This window comes from Pelobates fuscus, chromosome 4, assembly GCF_036172605.1.
Source record: "Pelobates fuscus isolate aPelFus1 chromosome 4, aPelFus1.pri, whole genome shotgun sequence".
Classification (NCBI taxonomy): Eukaryota; Metazoa; Chordata; class Amphibia; order Anura; family Pelobatidae; genus Pelobates; species Pelobates fuscus.
In genome coordinates, this window is record NC_086320.1 from 57,768,376 (window position 1) to 57,791,632 (window position 23,257).

Consider the following 23,257-nt stretch of genomic DNA (forward strand, 5'->3'; position numbering starts at 1 on the left):
CCCTGTTCATAGTTATCATCCAGGAGATCAAGTGTGGATTAAAGAGTGGAATAATGTACCGTTAGGGCCCAAGTGGAGAGGTCCTTATGTTGTTCTTTTGTCTACCCCTACAGCAATAAAAGTAGCAGAAGTGACTCCGTGGATACATCACTCCAGGGTTAAACCAGCAGCAGTCGATTCTTGGCAAGTTACAGCAGATCCAGAGAATCCCTGCAAGATCCGGTTAAAACGCACTACTCAGTCGGAGTAACGAGGAATTATTGTGGATTACAAATTTTATTGTTACAGGTGTGAGTGAGAAGGCCATAATAAAGCCTGTCCGCTTACCATCACATAGTGTATAAGCCAGGAAAGTCTCGAAGGGACACCTGTGAAGATGAGCAGAACTCCATTCCCTGCAGCCCCTCACATCCTGGAAGCTGAGGCGCCATCGCACGGACGAAGACTGAGGATGACGGCGAAAGATGTGCTTTTGATAGTGTTTATTTATATGTGTTTTTATATTCAGGAAGGTAGAGGTACCGACACTCCTAGCTGTGAGGTATGCATTAAGACTACGAGAACAGGTAACCATATTTCCCAAACCCTAATTTGGCATTCACAATACGAATGTAAAGGAGATGTATCGAGATGTAGATACTTAAATATAGATTATAGTGTGTGCCATTTAGGAGTAGGAGAACCTAGGTGCTTCAGTCCGGAGTATCAGCCTCGTACAATTTGGTTGACTCTCAGGAATGGAGATCCTCAGGGGACCCTAATTAATAAAACGGTGTTAGAATCCGTACATTCTTCGGGTGTTCTGCTATTTGATGCGTGTAAAGCGATATCGAGTGATAGAAAGCCGTGGAATGTATGTGGGGATCTTAGATGGGAGAGGACGTATGGGTCTAACGATAAATATATTTGTCCCAGTAGCAAAAATAAATATGTAAGTCCTAGATGCCCAAATAGAGATTATAACTTTTGCCCATATTGGTCTTGTGTGGGGTGGGCAACTTGGGGACAGACAGTAGACAAAGACATGATAGTGACTAAGTTGCCGACTAGCCCTTATTGTAAGTCTATGGAATGCAACCCAGTCCATATACTCATTAATAACCCCGACAAGTTCTTAGATAAGTATGGAAATTTATTTGGGTTTCAAATATACGGGACGGGTTTAGATCCTGGGACATTATTGTTTATAGGAATAGAGACTGATACGGTATCCTCCCAGACTCATCAAGTATACCATTCCTTTTACGAAGAGATGAGTATAGATAATAAGATCCCCCATAATGCTAAAAACCTGTTCATCGATTTAGCTGAAAGTATTGCCGGTAGTCTTAATGTTACCAACTGCTATGTGTGTGGAGGTACTAACATGGGAGACCAATGGCCTTGGGAAGCAAAGGAGGTAATGTCCGGTTCTGAGGCAGTTGACCAATTAATATCTACACAAGCCGATTATCATATGAGTGTTAGAGGTAAATCTGAGTGGAGATTAAAGACCTCCATCATAGGTTATGTTTGCATAGCAAGGAAAGGAATAATGTATAATACTTCTGTAGGAGAATTAACTTGTCTAGGGCAAAAAGCTTATGATGATGATACAAAGAATACAACTTGGTGGTCGGCTTCAAATGTCTCAGAACCATCTAACCCGTTTGCTAGATATGCCAATTTAAAGGATGTGTGGTTTGATCTATCCATCACATCTACTTGGAGAGCCCCAGCAAATTTGTACTGGATCTGTGGTAAGAAAGCCTATTCGGAGCTGCCACAGGACTGGGAAGGGGCATGTGTGTTGGGTATGCTCAAACCATCCTTCTTCTTGTTACCGATTGAAACAGGTGAGACTTTAGGTGTTAAAGTGTATGATGTGAATCATAGGAAGAAAAGGGGACCCATAGAGATAGGCGCCTGGGAAGATGATGAATGGCCTCCCCAGCGTATTATAGATTACTATGGGCCAGCCACGTGGGCTGAGGATGGTACCTTTGGTTATAGAACCCCTATTTATATGCTCAACCGTATTATAAGATTACAGGCGGTGGTTGAGATTATCACAAATGAGACATCACAAGCGCTCAATCTTCTAGCGAAGCATAACACCAGGATGAGGACAGCAGTCTACCAAAATAGATTAGCCTTGGATTACCTTTTGGCAGTAGAGGGAGGTGTATGTGGGAAGTTTAACCTAAGTAATTGCTGTCTTCAAATAGATGACGAAGGGCAAGCAATAGCTGAGCTTACTAGCCATATGGTTAAACTAGCGCATGTGCCTACTCAGGTATGGAAAGGGTACAATCCAAGTAGTTGGTTTGGTAGTTGGTATGAGTGGTTTGGAGGGCTTAAGGCAGTGGTAGGTGGAGTCCTACTGATTTTACTGTTGTGTCTACTCCTACCGTGTCTTATACCCTTAGTAGTTAGGTCTGTGCAAAGCCTGATAGGAAGTATAGCAGAGAGGAAGGCTGCTGCATAGATAATGGCGATATATAAGTATAAGGCTCTAGATCAGGGAGAACCAATGCAAGAAGATGAATGTTGAAGATTCACATCATAAGATAAGTCTGGTCTGGTTCATGGTAACCTGAGGTATATGCAAACCAAGGTTAAGTGATGCCTCAAGTAATTGTGAAATATCAGAGGCATCAAAGGGGGGAATGTGATGTAATTCCAGTAAAATACAAGTTTAGCAGGCTAAGATTGCCACAAGGCATATGTATGTATATGTGTTTGTAGTATCAGTTGGTTAATTACACGTAGCTAAGATACTGTCATCACTGTACTGACCAGGTGCAGGAATGTAAGAACTGGAATTACGCGTCCCTCTCCTTTGTATCAGATGAGCCACGTGGTTAGACCGGATGGATGAGTTTAGACTCTATTCATTAAATAGGTTAAGGGTATGTGTGGGTGTAGTTAATTGTGGGAGGAGCTACAGTGCTATATAAGGAATGTACTCTATGTATTCAGTACTCAGACTTTGCTGTATTTTGGTGACGCTAGTCCCTCTGAGTCCCGATCGGTGATCCAATAAAGAATCTCTTCCTTCCTGAAGAAACCTGTGTCCATCTCTCTGTGCTTGGCTTCCGTCAGTTTCTCCGGTATCAGAAGTGGTCTGGGTGCCTAGAGTGGTCCTTTAAAGCGCCTAGGATTAAGCTCATAAAAAATACATCAGATTCTAACACTAAAACAACAAATGTACCTTCCATTGTCTTACAATTACAGCATGTCTGAGTATCTTCTCACGGCCTGGCCTCCTGGATTCTAACCTGTATGGTACCTACAGAATACGGTTATTTCATGTTGCCAAACAGCTGACAGTTAATGGTGTGGGATCTTATATTTGATATCTTCTTGAGTATAGATTTGGCAATGTCCCGTTTTTCTGATTGGGTTCTCTGCAGTTTCTTGGCAGTACCAATCAGCTCCATGGCCAGATCCCTTATAAAATGTAAACCAAAGTAGAATATATGTCTTCAACTGCACTTCTTTCAATAACGTTCTCCAAAAAACAATGTCTATATAAGTACTTGTGAATATTAAAGACAAAGGCCAATATTCTAAATAAAATAGACTTTTTACTGCTGTATAATGAAAACCATAAACACATTCAAATACTGACATATCACCAATAGACGAAGACTTGGTATTTTTAGAAAACATAAAGATTAAAATAAAATAAAATAAAATGCAGCAATATACTGGCTGAGTGAGATATTATTAAAGTTTTGACATGTTTCTGAATCTGTTGTACTAAGGTCACTCAAGGCTTTTTATTGCAGTCATTGCTGTGTTTCATTAGATGTGTTAGGACACCTAAACCAGATTCTGTCAGCAGTTTCAGGAATAACTGTACTAGTGTATCCCTTGATGCACGGGTTAGGTCTGTGCATGTCAAGCACATTCGCTTTTTTTTTTTACATAAGTGTTTGGCCTTCTTAATGATGGTAATGAGTTGTGGGCTGCACTCCAAATTGATGATTCAGAACATGGATGTTTTGCATACAGTTTAAGAAGCACAGGTCGTGTCAAACTAACCTGATTGCATTCTACGAAGAAGTAAGTAGAAGTATAGATCAGGGTGTTGCAGTGGATGTGATCTATTTGGATTTTGCCAAGGCATTTGATACAGTTCCACACAGAAGATTAGTGTTCAAACTCAAGGAAATCTGTCTAGATGAAAATGCTTGTTCTTGGGTAGAACATTGGCTTAAAAACAGAGTACAAAGAGTTGTCGTTAATGGTACATTTTCAAGCTGGACAGAGGTGGCAAGTGGTGTCCCTCAGGGGTCTGTTCTGGGACCCCTTCTATTTAACATGTTTATAAATGATCTTGAAGACAGCATTGAAAGTCATGTTTCAGTGTTTGCAGATGACACACAACTTTGTAAAATAATACAATGTGAGCAAGATATTACTTTGCTGCAGAGGGATTTAGATAGACTGGAGGACTGGGCACTCAAATGGCAGATGAAATTTAATGTTGAAAAATGCAAAGTTATGCACTTCGGCGTAAAGAATACACAAGCAACGTATACCCTTAATGGAAGCGAATTAGGGATAACAACACATGAAAAGGACTTGGGAATTGTTATAGACCACAACCTATGCAACAATGTGCAATGTCAATCAGCAGTGGCCAAGGCCAGTAGGGTACTGTCTTGCATGAAAAAGGGCATTCATTCTCGGGACGAGAATATCATTTTGCCTCTTTATAAATCACTGCTAAGACCACACATTGAATATGCTGTGCAATTTTGGGCACCTGTTCTAAAGAAGGATATTATGGCACTAGAAAAAGTGCAGAGGCGGGCTACAAAATTAATAAAAGGAATGGAACATATCAGCTATGTAGAAAGGTTAACAAATTTAAACCTATTTAGTTTAGAAAAACGTCGCCTGAGAGGGGATATGATAACATTATACAAATATATTCGAGGCCAATACAAACCATTGTGTGGAAATCTATTCACAAACCGGACTTTACATAGGACACGAGGTCATGCGTTTAGACTAGAAGAAAGAAGATTTTGTCTAAGGCAAAGGAAAGGTTTTTTTTTACTGTAAGAACAATCAGGATGTGGAATACTCTGCCTGAAGAAGTGGTTTTATCAGAGTCCATACAGATGTTCAAACAGCTACTAGATGCATACTTGCAAAAACAGAATATTCAAGGATATAATCTTTCAATGTAGGGTAATAACTGCTTGATCCAAGGATAAATCTGACTGCCATTCTGGGGTCAAGAAGAATTTTTTTCCTAGCTTGTTGCAAAATTGGAAGTGCTTCAAACTGTTTTTTTTTTGCCTTCTTTTGGATCAACAGCAAAAAACAAATGTGAGGAAGGCTGAACTTGATGGACGCAAGTCTCTTTTCAGCTATGTAAGCAGAATAAGGATGTTTTGGTGTTGTGTTGGAATTGATTGATTTAAAACCGTTTTTATGCACTGTAAATTGGTAAAACACAACTGATTATGCATAGTCCACCATTTCGATGTAATCTAGATATCTCCAGCTGGTTCATCACCCCTTTAGAAGAAGGTTCTCTGGCAAAATGGTGTTAAAACCAGGAATAAATCACCGTCCTATTAGAGAATTATAATAAAATGGCGACAACAATGCACAGTCCAGATCACCATTAAAGGAACACTCCATACAACAAAACAACTTAAAGGATCACTATAGGGTAAGGAACACAAACATGTATTCCTGACCCTACAGTGTTAAAACCACCATCTAGCCCCCTGGGCCCCTCATGCCTCCAAAAATATAGCAAAATCTTACTGTATTCAAGCCAGAAGCTGTAACTCTGCATGCTGATTGCCTAAACAAAAAAAACAAGCAGTCTGCTGACATCATCAGAAGTGGTAGCCTGATCCAATCACAGTGCTTCCCATAGGATTGGCTGAGACTGACAAAGAGGCAGATCAGGGGCAGAGCCAGCATGATTCAAACACAGCCCTGGCCAATCAGCATCTCCTCATAGAGATGCATTGAATCAATTAATCTCTATGAGGAAAGTTCAGTGTCTGCATGCAGAGGGAGGAGACACTGAATGTTTGGATGCATTTTAGGCAGCCATGACCATGGAAGGCTCTCTAACAGCTATCTAAATTTGAGCCTTGATTGCAATCCAGCACTGGTATTTGATTGCTAATGTTTTCTACACTTCAGTCGAAATTACATTTTTCAGTGCGATCACAATTGAAAAATGTCAAACCTTTTTTTCCCCCCTGCCATTAGAAATTACCGAATTTAAACTGGCTTAAGTTTAGTCCTCATTGTTAATCACACAATTTCAAGGTCGATACCCTGAGATCACGAGGCTAAAGGACCACTCTAGTGCCAGGAAAGCATAATCGTTTTCCTGGCACTAGAGTGCCCTGAGGGTGCCCCCACCCTCAGGGACCCCCTCCCGCTCGGCTCTGGAAAGGGGAAAAGGGTTAAAACGTACCTTTTTCCAGCGCTGGGCGGGGAGCTCTCCTCCTCCTCTCCTCCTCCTCTCCGCCTCCGTTCTCTGAAACTGCTATGTTTATAAAAAAATTAGTTAACCCTAGCTGGACCTGGCACCCAGACCACTTCATTAAGCTGAAGTGGTCTGGGTGCCTAGAGTGGTCCTTTAATGACAAACAAATCTTGAAAAGATTTGACCTGCCTGTTTAAACACTCCTTTAGTGCGCTGGTGATAATAGTTGATATGTGTCAATAACCTGTTGCGTTGCAAATTGACATTGAAAGGAATTAATGTATCTTTGGGCCTGTTCAATTTGAACATTTTAGGCGTAGTAAATTTGTGGTGGTTTATCAATGATTATGTGATTTGATGTAATAGTGCTTAATTGTATCTTAATTGCTCAATCAATTGTCTGTATATGTTTAGTGACGTTACTCCCATATGTCAGATTAGGCAAAGTATTTTTTTTACTCATGATCAAAAACTGTTTACTAATTTCCTATGTGTTGGTAAATTAAGTTTGTCTATAAAACTCAATGAGGCAAAAATGGTTCAGTTTTTATGTTGACAATTGTCCCTTTTTGTTGTTGTGACTGCTTAAAGAGATACTATAGTCACCAAAACAACTTTAGCTTAATGAAGCAGTTTTGGTGTATAGATCATGCCCCTGTGGTCTCACTGATCATTTTTTTCCATTTAGGAGTTAAATCACATTGTTACATGCAGGTAGTCACAACTCCCTGCATGTATCTTGCACAGCCTTCCCAAAACACTTCCTGTAAAGCAGGACTCGACAAATCCCAGGCGCCAAGTTGCCATGGCGGTTAAAAACTTTTGTCCTGGGATTTGTGAGCCCGTTCCATTCTCCTCCTGTCTCTCTAACTCTGTGCACCGTGAAGAAGTGAAGTGAAGGGAACTGAAATTACTTCCACCCAACGCTGAGGCTGCGCAGAGGAATGGCAAACTGGCAGGGCACCAGACAAGATGGCTTTGCTCATCGCCCACTCCCATTGCAAAGAGACGGGCACCCGCAAATTCCGCCTGCGTGGCCTCCACGCAGCCTCCCCTGCGCTGGGAGGAAGTAATTACAGTTCTCTTTATTTCCTCCTGGCACACAGAGGCCTGCACGGGGATAGAGTGACAGGAGGGGGAGTCTGGACCAACAGCAGCCCACTCCCATCAGCCACAGCCAGCCTCACTGTAACCTGCTGCTGCTGCCCAATCCCAATGGACCCCAGGGAAGACACCCATACTGCGTCTAGAAAGTAGGAAACAGGAGGGTGACTTTTTTATTTTTTTATGTGTGTGTATATCCGTGACAGTGTGGTATATCTGTCGTGTGTATGTCTCTATCTATTTAAATGTATAATAATAAAAAACAAAAACAAATAAAACTTTGCAAGTGTGTAAGACAATTTGTGTCTGTCAGTCGGTGTCAATGTATAGAAACATGGAACATAGAAACAGAATGTGACGGCAGATAAGAACCATTCGGCCCATCTAGTCTGCCCAATTTTCTAAATACATAAATAATAAATAAAATAGTCCCTGGCCTTGTAGCTAGGATAGCCTTATGCCTATCCCACTCATGCTTAAACTCCTTCACTGTGTTAACCTCTACCATTTCAGCTGGAAGGCTATTCCATGCATCCACTAACATCTCAGTAAAGTTATACTTCCTGATATTAATTTTAAACCTTTGCCCCTCTAATTTAAGACTGTGTCCTCTTGATGTGGTAGTTTTTCTTTTTTTCTTTTTTTTCTTTTTTTTTTTTTTGGTTTTCTTCATAGCAATATCTGCCAGGTTTTAATAGAAATTGACATTTTTTTTTTTAATTCTTTATTTTTGCATGTGCATATAAGTTACAGGCAAGCGTGCAGGGCCACAACAGCTACTGCAGGCATAATCATGGCATTTCAATAAGTGGCATTTGATACAGCACACATTTTTTTTTTTAACCCCTTAAGGACCAAACTTCTGGAATAAAAGGGAATCATGACATGTCACACATGGCATGTGTCCTTAAGGGGTTAAACATGGAACAGCAGGTTTGGTACATTCTAGATATTCGTATAATTAAGTTAAGAGATCTAGGCTTAACGAGCGGTAAAACGATAAGGTATGTCAGCAGGTCGTCTATAGCGAGGATGGAAGATCATAATGTAAGCTGACAGTAAGCGTAGATTAACTGCGAGAATACTGGCCTTCTAGTGAGGCATTGGCATGAAAACAGTGCACATTAGCATTTTAAAAAATTGTAGACAGGCGTAAACTTTCCTACATGCCACCTAGGTAAGAAAGTAGGTGCTTCTCGATCTAACACAAAGTGTAGACCAGCTTAGTAGTTATGGTGAACATGGCTGAGTGGTAGGTAATTCTGGTCACTGGAGGGCCTAAGCATATAATATAACAAGCTTTTATATTGAACAGGCTTATTTGGATCCCGCCCGTAGTTGCTTTAACCAGGGTTGAAAAGCATAGTATGTACCTACTGAATGAGTTATAGCAGGGTAGTGTACAATAGGCTATGTGCGTAACTCAAGACGTGGGACTATAGTCTTAGGATAACTACTAGGTAGTATATTTATATGTTTGGTTTGTAGCAAGCCTTTTTCAATAAGCGGTAGGTTGCAACATAAAGTTAAGGTAAAACATTGAGGCCTAACGAGAGGTAAAACTATAGGTATGTCAGCCGGTCGTCTATAGCGGGGATGGAAGATCATAATGTAAGCTGACAGTAAGTGTAGGTCAACAGCGAGTATACTGACGTTCTAATGGGGCGTTGGCATGAAAACAGTGCACTTTAGCATTCCAAAAAATATAAACATGCTTAAACTTTCTGATATGCCACCTAGGTAAGTAAGTAATTGCTTCTCAATCTAAAGCAGAGTGTGGGCCAGCTTAGTAGTCATAGTAGACTTGGCTGAGCGATAGGATATGCTGGTCACAGGAGGGCCTATGCATACAATATAACAAGATTTTATATTAAACAAGCTTAATGTGGTCCCGCCCGTGGTTGCCTTAACCAGGGTAGAACAGCATAGTATATACAGACTGATTGAGCTATAGCAGGGTAGTTTAAAGTGGACTATGAGCGTAACTCCAGACGTGGAGCTATAATCTTAGAATAACTATTTTGTAGCATTGGTATACGTTTGGTTCGCAAGCAGCCTTTTCAATAGGTGGTAGATTGCAACAGTAAAATCGATCACATAAACAAAACTTATAAACTGCAAAAATAACTGTGGAGTCTTGCGAAATTAACTCTGGCTTGGTTTGGTTCAGTAGCCCCGGTCACAAAGTTGACATAAGTGTCTCTGCCCTTGGTAGCTTTCACGGTGGATCGGCAACAGGGAAGCCGTGTCTGGGTCGTCGTGGGACGAAAGTTTTTACAGTGTCCGGGTCCCATCTGTTCTGCGGTTTGGCGGCTCCGGGGTGAGCTGTAGGGCGCATAGCATCTGGTGGTAGTCCCAGTGTAGATAGCAATTCCTCCGCTCCTCGTAGATCAGAGACCTTGTGTGTGTTCCCGCCATGTGTGATCAGCAGGGAGCGGTCGAGGCGCCATCTATATGTCGTGCCTCGTTGTTGCAAGAGTGAGGTAAATGGCTTAAATGACCTCCTCCAGGCCAGGGTGCTGCCAGATAAGTCCGCAAAAAAGGTGAGAGACAGGGATTCAAAGGGGTACTGGGCTTGGTTTTTTGTTGCCGCCATAATTGCTGTTTTGTCTTCTCTTCGGTGGAAGCGGAGTATAGTGTCTCTGGAGGCCGTTATCGGGGCTTTGGCCGGTTTGGGAACCCGAAAGACTCCATCTAGGCTTATAGCTTTCGCTTGTTTTTGCGGCAGCAGTGCTGCTAGAAGTCTGCGTGCAAAGTGTGGCAATTCTTCCGCTGGCATATCATCGGGAATTCCACGCACTTTTAGGTTTGCCGCTCTGCGTTCATCCTCCATTGCTGCGAACCGCCGTTCATAGCTCTCTGTGGTGTTCTGCAGGTTCCGTATTTCTTCTTGCATGGAGCTGATGTGCCCCGCTGTGTCTGTGGAGGTAGTTTCCAGAGCGCCCAGTCTCCCAGTGATACCCTGGAGGTCCGTGCGGAGGCCCGCCATTTCTGATTGTAGCGTGGATTGGAGACCTGCCAGGAGCGCCTTGAGAACTGCCGTTGTTACAGGCTTGTTGTCTGGGTCTAGATGCTTGGCAGTGGTTACCGGCGGACCTGGTGAGGTATGTTCATCCTCCCCCTGGGAGAAGTCATCCGACAGGTCGGAGTAAGTTGTCGGGAAGGCAGCCATCTTGGGCCCTGTCGCTCCGTGGGCCTGTCTCCACATAGCTCTGATGTCGAGCCCCAATCTCGGTTGTTCGGGCTTTTGCTTCTTAGTTTTGCGGCCCATGCTAGTTCCGGCTCTGTGATCCAGAGTTTTCAACCGGTTTGATCGGTTTTTGCAGTCCGATTAGGGTACTTTTTAGCATCTAGTTTTTCTTCTTTTAAATATAATCTCCTCCTTTACTGTGTTGATTCCCTTTATGTATTTTAATGTTTCTATTATTATCCCCCCTGTCTCGTCTTTCCTCCAAGCTATACATGTTAAGATCCTTTAACCTTTCCTTGTAAGTTTTATCCTGCAATCCATGAACCAGTAGCCCTTCTCTGAACTCTCTAAAGTATCAATATCCTCCTTGTTATATTGTCTTCAGTACTGTGTACAATACTCCAAGTGAGGTCTCACCAGTGTTCTGTACAATGGCATTAGCACTTCCCTCTTTCTACTGCTAATACCTCTCCCTATACAACCAAGCATTCTGCTAGAATTTCCTGCTGCTCTATTATATTGTCTGTCTACCTTTTAGTCCTCAGAAATAATCACCCCTAAATCCCCTTCCTCAGATGTTGAGGTTAGGACTCTATGAAATATTCTGTACTTTGCCCTTGGGTTTTCACGTCCAAGATGCATTATCTTGCACTTATCCACATTAAATGTCAGTTGCCACAACTCAGACCATTTTTCTAGTTTACCTAAATCATTTGCCATTTGGCTTATCCCTCCTGGAACATCAACCCTGTTACATATCTTAGTATCATCAGCAAAAAGACATACCTTACCATCAAGACCTTCTACAATATCACTAATAAAAATAATATATATAAAATATTAAAGAGAATGGGTCCAAGTACAGATTCCTGAGGTACTCCACTGGTGACAAGCCCAAGCTTTGAATATACTCCATTGACTACAACCCTCTGTTGCCTGTCACTCAGCCACTGCCTCACCCATTCCACAATATTGGAATCCAAACTTAAATATTGCAGTTTATTGATAAGCCTTCTATGTGCAACAGTGTCAAAAGTCTTACTGAAATCTAGGTAAACAATGTCTACGGCACCACCCTAATCTATTATTTTCGTTACCCAATCAAAAAAAAATCAATAAGATTAGTTTGGCATGATCTCCCTGAAGTAAACCCAGGTTGTCTCTGATCTTGAAATCCATGTGATTTTTAGATGTTCAACAATCCTATCCTTTAACATGGTTTCCATCACTTTCCCCACTACTGAAGTAAGGCTTGCTGGCTTATTGTTGCCCGACTCCTTCATACTATCCATTTCGGCCAAAAACAAGTGAAATCTGCCGAAAATAGGGCAGAGTGACTTGTCTACCTGACATTGAGAAGGGGCCCGGCGGCTTCTCCCGACTGCCCCTCCCGACTGCCCGGGGAAAGAGCCGGTACACACTGCAGCTCCGCCTGGTGTGAGCTGCAGACTGTGCTGTATCTCGCGATCCAGAAGTCAGAGCGATGCCCTGGTAACTCGCAGCAACGCTCTGATTGGCCACAGATGGAGGGCCAGGACACTGGACCACCAGGGAGTCAGGACACTGGACCACCAGGGAAAGGAATAATGTTTTTTTTTTTGTCCCCTTTTCCTATTTTCTCTTCTGTGTGTGACTTGGAAGTTCTTATAACTTGCTTAGCCTCTTTCTGCCTAAACTTACAGATCTGTCTATCTTCCTCACTAATTTTTAGAATTACTAAATGCTAACTTTTAGTTTTTTACTGTTTTGGCCACATCGACGGAGTTCCACAGTGGTTTCTTGATTTTTTTGCTTTTACTGACAAGCCTAATGCAATTTTCTGTTGCCTTCAGCAGTGCAACTTTTAAATAATCCAATTTCTCTTGGACTCCATTTAAATTGCTCCAGTCTGATAATGCCTCCTTTACACATATTCTAATTTTAGAAAAGTCTGTTTTTTTAAAGTCTATTTTTTTTATTTTTGTGTGGTGTGACTTAGTCACTGTTCTTATATTAAACCACACTGACTGATGATCACTGGATCCTAAACTTTCACCTACAGTAATATCTGATACCAAATCTCTATTTGTTAACACTAAATCTAGTATGACCTCTTTACGAGTTGGCTCCTCAACGACTTGTTTTAGAGACAATCCCAGTAAGGAGTTTAGAATATGTGTGCTCCTGGCACAAGCAGCTATTGTTGTTTTTCAGTTCACATCAGGAAGATTAAAGTCACCCATGATGATAACTTATCCCTTCATTGTCAATTTAGTTATTTCCTCAACTAGTAGATTATCTAACTCTTCTATTTGTCCTGGGGGCCAATAAATCACACCTACACGAGTTACTGTGTGATTACCAAATTCTAACTTAACCCAAACGGACTCTATGTTCGCTTCACTAACTTTTATTAGGCTAGATTTTATGCTATCCTTCACATACAGGGCCACCCCTCCCCTTGCTTGCCTTCCCTGTCTTTTCTATATAAATAGTACCCTGGTATTGCTATGTCCCAGTCATTTTTCTCATTATACCATGTCTCAGTAACAGCGACTAAATCTACATTATCAGTTGCCATTATTGCCACAAGTTCATGGATCTTCTTCCCTAAACTGTGAGCATTTGTAGACATGACTCTAAGCTTATCCTTTTTTAACACACTTGCTACAGGCACCTTCTGTCCTTGTTTTGGGGGACAATTGGATTGATGTTTTATCACCCTTTTGCCCACCCATCTCCTCCTAGTTTAAATATGTGACTAAAGCACCATCGTCACTGGGATTTGGAGAGGCTTGCTTGCCAGCCTCTTGCATTGTGACTATGGCCCCTGGGATTTATTGCCTTTTAAAAACACTATTTGGGCATATTGGATTTTAAAGGCACTATTTCTGCGCCTTGGACTTTTAACTGGAACAGATTCAAACATGTGGCGGCGGCCATCTAACTTGTCCAGCAGTGTTTTGCCGCTGAGTGTATGGAACTGTTTTGGGCATGGGACCATGTGCAAGGTGGGGCAAAAATAAGACTTCCAGGAAATTCTTGAACCCCTAAACCGATCTGGGTGATTTTCGGATATGTTGTTCACTTAGATCGGGGCTATCAGGGGATGTGTGGGGATATGTTGTATTTTGGGTTACTTTTTGGGGTTTGTAAAAATGTATGTTTTTTTTCTGCTTAGAGTTAATTGAGTTAGTTCATTGTCTTAGTAGAGGGGAGGGCTTGTGTGCTGTATGTGGGAGGGTCAGACATTGTTGTATTGTTCTGATTGTTGTATTGTTCTGTGTTCCATCAGGCCCAGGGGGTGTGCCTCTGGTCTGAGGAATTGTATAAATTGTGAATGTTGGCTTACATTAAACAGAGCTGCTTGACCCTTTCTTAAAGCCTTGGCTCATGTTTGGGGGATGGGATAACTACACTCTTGGGATTGCTATAATCACAATACTCCCCTGAGTATAAGCTTGTTCCTACGCTCTCTGGAGTAGGAGAGGTCTACCCACTGGAAGCTGGATCCTGGTCTTGGTCCAGGGTGGGTGGAGGACGGCGAGACCCCGGCGCAGCTGCATTGCTGGAAGTGGGGTCTGCAGTGCTTATGGTGTCAGGTGGAGTGCTTGGAGTCCTCGGCGTCCTCGGCAAGCATTAGGAACATCGATTGACGGAGGTACTCGGTCTGAGTGCCAGCGGTCCGTCACAAAATACATCCTAGCAAATCCTCTGAACTGCTCACTGAAAACATTTGTTCCCTTTTGAGAAAGATGCAAACCATCTTTTTTGTACAGTTTATTTCCATTCCAAACAGGGCTACCATGAGAAATTAAGCCAAATCCTAGCTCCCGACACCATTCACCAAGCCACAAGTTAAAGTCCCTAATACGCATCCTGTCGTTCTGAGTGTTAGGCACAGGCAGAACTTCAGAGAATGACAGTGTGGAAGCAACCTGCCGTATATCATTGGCAAAAACACAAAAAACTTCCTTTACCTCTGAAACCTCATTCCAAGCCAAGTCATTTGTTCGCAGATGGACAAGTACATCCAATTCCCCTTCCTGCTTTGCTCGCTTAACAATACTGCAAATACGTCTCCTGTCTCTGTGAGCAGTAGCTCCAGGAAGACATCTCACAAGACAACTATTGTCCAGCTCCACACCTCTTATGTCTCTTCGTCTGTGTGTGATGGTCTGCCTGTCCATTTGTATGTCTGTCGGTAAATGTGTATGTTTAGATCACCAGCCCCTCTCCAATCACATGGGAATGGTGTTTTTACTCACCTTTCTCTCCTCCCTCCCCCTCCCACCCCCCCAACGTTTTGGAAACGGCAGTGCTTACATTAAAAAGCCTGCAGGAACAGGCTGTAGACACCAGACACTACATTAAGCTGTAGTGGTTCTGGTGAGTATAGTGTTTTTGAAGAATTGTGTTTTTGACTCCTAACTTTTTTAGCTGGCTCTTGGATTCAATGCAAACTTGCCAAGCCCAACTGTAAAGCAAGATCTAATGTTTACACTTTAAGTCTTTGGTTCATATAGTCCACTATAATTTTTTTTTTTATCCAGTCCGTTGTAATTGTTTTTAATGCTATCTAAATGAAGCACTCTATTCCCTCTCCTTTGTTTCAGGTCTTATGGCAGTGTGTTTAAAGCCATCCATAAGGAGTCCGGACAAGTTGTTGCTATCAAACAAGTCCCCGTCGAATCTGATCTTCAAGAAATTATAAAGGAAATTTCTATAATGCAGCAGTGTGACAGGTAAGGGCTGCGTGGATTCATGCTCTCTGTCCCCAGGGCAGTTTTGACTATGCTACTGTTAACACTTCAGAGATTTGTGAACTAACTAGCTAGTTTTAGCTACTGAAGCATCATGGGAAATGAAATCTAACAATAGCTGTCACTGCCTTGGGGTTACTGGAACTTAGTGTTGCTGAACTGGTTGGAGAATAAGATAAACTTTGAAGAGACACTATAGGCACCCAGACCACTTCATCTCCTTAAAGTGGTCACGGTGCAATGTCTCTGTCCCCTTTACCCTGGGACATCTAGCGTCTTAAAAAAAACACATGTGAAAGCAATGATTTAATGCTTTTCTATGGGGCAGGCCCACTGCGCGTCCGATCTATGCGCATTAGATTTACCTGACATCGTGGTTGGAGGAACCTGATCAAGTGCTAAGGGATTTTGGTGCTGGAATTGGTTAAGTGTTAATTGGGTGTTTAATCCTCTCCTGACGGCTGCTGTTGCAGAGGGGGCTGCAAAGGCAGATGTACAATATAATGTTAGGAATACAGTATTGTGTTCCTTTAACCCCTTAAGGACCAAACTTCTGGAATAAAATGGAATCATGACATGTCACACATCTCATGTGTCCTTAAGGAGTTAAGGTTCCATGTATACTTAATAAGCATTAAATTAGAAAAATCCTGATGGTAAGGAAAACAAAAACCCAACATCCAAATAAAAAAACTAAAAGGGGGGAAAAAAAATAGCATTTTTAGAAATAGCGTGTCTCAGAAACAGAGCCTAATGGTTCTAAAGCTTTGTATGGATAAACAGACATTGGTATTGTAATCTTAAAACAAAGACCTATTAATAAATCAAGTGGGGAGGAAAATTGCGGACTTTTATGTTAAAAACGCCAATATGATATTGAAATCAGACATTAATAAATAAGGCACACTATTTGCTGTTTTGTGTTGAATTTTTTTTTTTCTTTACATTAATTTAAACATTCTTGCTAACATTGTTGCACATTATGCCCGTGCCATATCTGGCATATATGTCATAGTTACTCCAGCCTCCATTAACCACTTCTGCTTTTAGAAGGGGTCATGGAGGAAGGAATCTGTATGTGCAGCGTTTCAGCTTTGAAGTATGCACATATCGATATCTGCACTTTTGTGCTAGGAGTTAGTTTAACCACGACAAACTTAGAGTAATCTTGTAACCCCCTACCCCTGCAAGATTAATATTTCATAGAGATAGAATCTTTATGAAATACTCATATTGACTGTGTTGGAATTTCACTGAAATTCCAACCCAGTCAAGATATTCGGGACTACTTTGTCTCAGCATTTTACTACGCCTGACACTTCTAGACACTGGGAGCTACTGCTGTATAGAAGTGTCATTCTCCGAGCGTCACAAGTGACCTCAATGAGTTAAACGCTATTATAGTTCAGATGACTGACTCTCCTAGACAGCATTTGATTGGTGCAGCGCAAATGTTTTCCTGGCATGCGCTGTAGCCTGCCAACGTGTACCTATGGCCGAGATCATCTCGAGAAACACGGCTAGGAAGGCAGAGTACCAGCACGCAGAACAGAGCGTCCTGTAATGTAAGGTAAGTAAAGCTTACCTTTTAAACACCTGCTGGGGAGTTGGTCAATTACATTTGTAGATAGACTCTCTATAGTATTAGAAATACACGTCTGTCTTCCTAACCGTATAGTGTTCCTTTAATTTGGGTTAATGGAATTCATATATCATGAATATACAGCCGTATGCTGCATAAATAATTCCTGTTTCATGCTGAATAACTGGGACAATAATGTATCTTGAATCGAAAACTACTTTCAGATTTTCTATGGTTTAAATAAATGAATTAATTACACATAATTACAATTATGACCACCAGAGTTGAGGTTCTGCAACTCAAAGTTATACAGTGTAAGTCAGTCAAATAAAGACTTCACTTTAAAACCAAAGTGCTCTGTAGAAAATCCCCCCCCCAAAAAAAGTTTCAGTTCTTTATTCCGTCACCATAGTTAACAAACCGAGAGACAAGCTTAAGGATTGCCTTATTGGTTTTAGACTCCGAAAGATCCTTACTCATAGGCACATACAAAAAAACATATACTCCATTGATGATCAAAGTAATTTATTTATTTAAACAAAATGGAATGTACATCTTTATGTTGTCTTGTGTGTTTGTCTGCAGTCACTACGTAGTCAAGTATTATGGCAGCTACTTCAAGAACACAGATCTTTGGATAGTTATGGAGTACTGCGGGGCTGGCTCGGTCTCTGATATCATCCGCCTACGGAATAAAACTGTAAGTACAAAATTAAAGGTGTTTATATTAAGTTAATCTGTTGGTGAGTTAACAACTGCATTGCAGAATATATGCCAAAGTAGCCAAATTGCAGATTTTTGGGCACAACAATTCTTTGTTTGGTGAATAAACTCTCTACGATGTTTTTTTGTGTTCTCCCATTTTCATTTAAGTTGTGACCAGGGATGCTTGATTTTACTGGCCACAGGTTTTTGTACCTATGTAAGCCATCACGGGACATGAGTCATTTTGGCTTTAAACAAGATGGCATTTGGTTCCATAATGTCAGTAAAACAAGTGTAATTTAAAATGTATATATGGGAAATTTAGGGAATATTTTTTGCACTGTTTATAATATTTTGTACACATCTAATGCAACTAAAGAACACAAAGTAATTTTTTTTTCAGTCCTGACTGTTTAATGCCTCATATGTATAGGATTTCAATACATATTTGGTAGTTAATGCTAACCCTAAACCTATGCATACACTATCTATAAGCCAGACGAGTAGAGAATCTCTAAATCCCCTTGGATTCCAAGATAATCACCACGGCTGAATCGTTCTAAGCGGTTCTGACATCACGGTATTTTAAGTGGTGAATTTGGAGCCAGGAGACAGTTAAGATGAAGAATGCTGCAAAACATATATTATATTTTATTTTATTTAAAAAAAAAATAAAATAAATTATTGCCATAAAACAATGAAGAGTAACAAGCACATTTTCATATTCAATAATTATGAAAGCAATCCAGAAATGTTTATTAGTTGGCATATTGTAGTATTTTCCATATATTTAAGAGAAAGCAAAATCAGATAAAATAAAATATGGGAACTTGAAATGCCCTTTGATTATAATTTTTTTTCTAATTAGTGCAAAACTAATTTTAATATACTTATTTTAAAATCGATAAAACAAATGTTGTCCATACAAAAGTATAGCTAATTATTTGGGCCAAAATCTGTAGCACACATAACAGTTGTATTAATGCATGGAGTGTTCCTTTATGTTTTGCCAAGGGGTCTAAGGAGTATCACTTGTACTGGCAAGTGTTTATGCTGTTAATGTTACACTAACACAGGGGTGCCCAAAGGTAGATCCTCTGATGTTTTAGAACTGCAACTCCCATGATGCTTTGCATGCCTTTTAGAATGACAAAGCATTGTGGATGCTGTAGTTTTAAAAAAAAAATAAAAAAATCTGAGGATCTACCTTTTGGGCACCCCTGCAATAACGCATCCTTGTCATGCAGCTTGTCTGTGCAAATATGTATTTGTTTGGTTATCATTTTTAACAGGATACTATATAATACAATTTCACTTTATATTTCTTCTTATTTTTCATTTTGTATTGGCACTGTACAATATCAAAATATTAGTGATCTAGTTACCTAGGTACCGCGGGTGCTTGTTATTATCTTTTAAGTGTGTGTGTGTATATTGATTTATATAGCGCCTAGATATTGTGCCATGCGTTACAATTTTTTTTAAAGGGGATTTTTGAGGTAAAGAAAGACCTGCTCAAACGAGCTTTCAATCTGTTTGAGCCAGGTGAATGACATTGTTTGGTGTCTTTCCCAAGGACACTTACCAGGTTTCCCAGTTCTAAGGCAGGGACGTTACCACTGCTCTAATCAGCTGCTCTAACCAGCAGGTCAGATCGTTCTATGGCCCCTCTTCAGATAACACTTAAATAATGCTTGAGCAATTTTGTCCAACTTTGGATGGGATTAATTGGTCAAGAATTGTTCACTGATCTTTTCAGCTAATAAATTCCGTCCAAAGATGGAGTTTTTAGCGTCAAACCATTAAAGGACCACTGTAGTGCCAGAAAAACAAACTATGGACGTTCTGCGTGCTCAATGTGATTTTCGCATTGAGCGTCCCGGAAGCGCCTCTAGCGGCTGTCAGGAAGATAGCCACGAGAGGCTGAATTAACCCTGCAATGTAAACATAGCAGTTCCTCTGAAACTGCTGTTTACAGCTGCATGGTTAAAACCTGGGGGACCTGGCACCCAAACCACTTCATTGAGCTAAAGTGGTCTGGGTGGCTATGGTGGTCCTTTTAAAGAAAGATTTGACTTTCAAACAGCTGGATGGCCTCAAGGGACCCTGCAGCAGATGACCCAAATGTGGCCAGGTACTTTATCAAGTCATACTAAAAAGGATTTAAACACTGCAAAGTTGTAATGATAATGATGGTTAGAGTGCCCCTTTAATGAAGCGGTTATTGATTGGCTATATATAATTTATTTTTATAGAGCATGGTAGTATAGATTTTGTAAACTTTATAACTGTATACAACATAAAATTACCCTGTGGATATAATAATTGGACATTCTATAAGTACTTGTTCATGAAAAGTTAGAGCTATGAGCAAATTTGAAGCGGAAACCTGAATCATTAAACCCTGTAGTGTTTTAGACCAAAAATGGTACAAAAATAGAAATGACTGGAAAATTTTAAATTATATATTGTAACCATGAAGAACAGAGAAAGCAAATGCAATCTGCAGAAAGAATTTTAATTGTTTCAGGCTAAATGTTATTATAAAAGTCCCTCAATCTCCTCTACATGGAAAAAACATTCCCCCGGCCTAAATAACTGAATCTTAAATCCTCAAAATACACGGACTTGACTATACACCCTGCAGCAGTACCTATGAATCTGACGTTAACGGTTTTATTGTGTTTGCCTCTGTGCTTCTGTCTCCTTTAATCTTAAGGTGAAACAGCCTTTATTTTATTATGGCCGGATCTGCAATCATGTTAACCTCAGCAAACTCCCAGTTTGCTGATCCTACCAGATAAGGGATATCGTACATTTTCCAGCTGCTCAGGAAAAACATCTGTACTTACCACAGAGCGTATGATTGCATTCTTAAATGCCTGTCCGACCTTACACAAGGCTTTGAAGTGGCAACTGTATATGGAGAAGAGGCTTGGGCAGCTGTATAGCATACCAACAGGAGCAGTCAGACTCCCCCCAGAGTATAGTGCTGGTATTACTTAAGGATTCTATAAATATTAGTGGGATTATGTTTTCGTTGGACTTAAATGAAAGGTTGTTTCTACATGTAAATAGCAGTTTGACAAGATCCTACATCACCGTTTATTTGTACTTTTGAATCGATATTTTTAGAAATGCTCTGATTTTTTTTTATTTTTTTTTCGTACCAATCTCTGACACTCATAGTAGAAATATATAATTAGCTTTTTATGGCAAGTAAAAACATTTTTGTTTGTGTATGTTGCTTTAATCTTCAAAATTGCACATTCACAATTGTTCTGTAGGATGTTGTCTACAAAAAACTATAGGGTCATCCCAGTAGTCTTAGAGTATTATTTGCTACGCTAGGCAGTTTAAGTACGTGCCATGGTGAGTAAAACTTCTTGCCAGCAATGCTTTGTAATTGGGAGACTCAAGTGAAAATTTTATTCAGCTGCTGATGTTTGGGTGCAGTACAGATGGCAATTCACTTGATGAGATCACACAGCGCTGTCCTAACTGCGGAGGTTCATTTTGGTGATGACACGAGGATAAAATGATTAGTCGATATCTATCACTTTCACCTAAGACAGTGGTGGCTAGTCTTTTGGTGCTGAGCTGCTTGATACCTAACCAGCCTTGCTGTAATAACTGCTATGGCTGTTTTAAATGATGTCAACTAAAAAAATATATTGGAGGTAATGTAGACCACCATATTTCTGTATAATTTACAGTTTAGGGAATAATCCTGACATTTATCATTAAAGGGATTTTTTTTTTTAAATACTCCCTTTTATTTGGGGTTTCTTCTCTTTTAGCTAATTTGTGAATAAACCTCTTCCTTCATATCAGTTAATTAGTTTTGTACGGTTTCTAATTATATAAGCAACTTTGCCTTTACAGACTATTAACTTTTGCCCCTTTCTGGTCCTATTTTAGTTAACAGAAGATGAAATTGCTACAATACTGAAATCCACGTTGAAGGGACTTGAATATTTACATTTTATGCGCAAAATCCACAGAGATATAAAAGCTGGAAACATTCTTCTTAACACTGAAGGTCATGCAAAGCTGGCAGATTTTGGAGTGGCTGGACAGCTTACTGTAAGTACCCCTTCAAAGAAATGTAATGTACGGCATATATAATATGTACTGAATTCGTGGGACTCAATCTGTTTATTTTGTTGGTGTGCTTTCACAGGACACAATGGCAAAGCGGAATACAGTAATAGGTACTCCTTTCTGGATGGCGCCTGAAGTAATACAAGAAATCGGATATAACTGTGTAGCAGACATATGGTCACTGGGCATAACCTCGATCGAAATGGCAGAAGGGAAGCCTCCGTATGCAGATATTCATCCAATGAGAGTAAGGCATATTTTATCTTCGTAACGATCTGCTCTTTAATTTACAGTTTGTTTTTGTTTTGTGTTATTAGTTATGCATATCATTTAACAGGCATATGTTGGGTTTTGCATAATGAGAAGTTGTATTACAGAGTTCTAGAAATTGATCAATCACCATGGAAACTGCTGGAATGTCTATTCTGCTTGCTCTTTTTTGTATACCCTGTATACTGCCACAAATTAGACAATAATTTTGTGGATTTTAAATAGCAGCAACATATACATACTCTTGTGTGTGACCTTGTGATTGACCTTGAAGAGGGCATGGGGTTACATGTAGTAAGTAGCTTGTCAAAGCATGTTTTATCAAGATATATCTTGTGCACTCTAGAACATATGAATGTTTGAATGCATACAACTCATTCTGAACATTGCTGCCATAAATGAATATTCGGTGGATGTATGTAAAAGAAAAGTGCTAAAACTCAAGTTAGCTTTTCTATCACTTCTGATTTCTGAGACTAGGAAGCAGCATATTTACTGAGATTATGTATGTGTGTCTATATTTAGTTTGCATGTGTAAATTCTAATCATTCTAATCTGTGTATGATTGTCTTGCCTATAAGCACAAGCAGAAACATATGAAAGCATGTAAAAGTGCTATTGTTACTTTTCACATAAAATAGGCGCTTTACATTATCCACCCCTCGGAGGAAAACCAATATTGGAGATTTAATAATAAGCACACATAATCGGAATTTCTACCAATAATGCAAAGTGCAGTTACTTGCTACCAGTGTTTACTCCATTTTACTGTACTACTGGCCGGCATGACACATTCATAAAATTAAAGGCGCACACACACAATACTCAGGGTTAATTCACCTCAAGGGGAACTTAATGCATGACTAATATAATATAAGTGATGTTAAGGAGCTCTAATCTTTAAAAATGACTCCTGACCTTTCTTTTAAATGGTTGTTATTTTCTTCTAAAACCCCATGTTGTAAAATTACTCCTTACCTTTTTTGTAACTGGTGCATCTAAATGCAATTAAGTGGTCTGAGTAAATCCAGCTGTTCAGTGGATGATTACATTTAGCTTGAAAATATTACACTGAAAATCAAGCAAGGGCAATCAAATAATTA

General features: G+C 40.2%; 1 protein-coding gene across 1 annotated transcript in view; it reads left to right on the forward strand.

Annotated features, from left to right (window-relative positions):
* The window catches only part of STK3 (serine/threonine kinase 3), a 219,529-nt gene that overhangs the window by 35,471 nt on the left and 160,801 nt on the right, over positions 1-23,257 (forward strand). The window contains exons 3-6 of the mRNA XM_063451213.1: positions 15,347-15,475; positions 17,661-17,775; positions 21,702-21,866; positions 21,964-22,131. Of these exons, the coding sequence (XP_063307283.1) occupies positions 15,347-15,475; positions 17,661-17,775; positions 21,702-21,866; positions 21,964-22,131 (577 nt within the window). The remainder of the gene's footprint in view (positions 1-15,346; positions 15,476-17,660; positions 17,776-21,701; positions 21,867-21,963; positions 22,132-23,257) is intronic.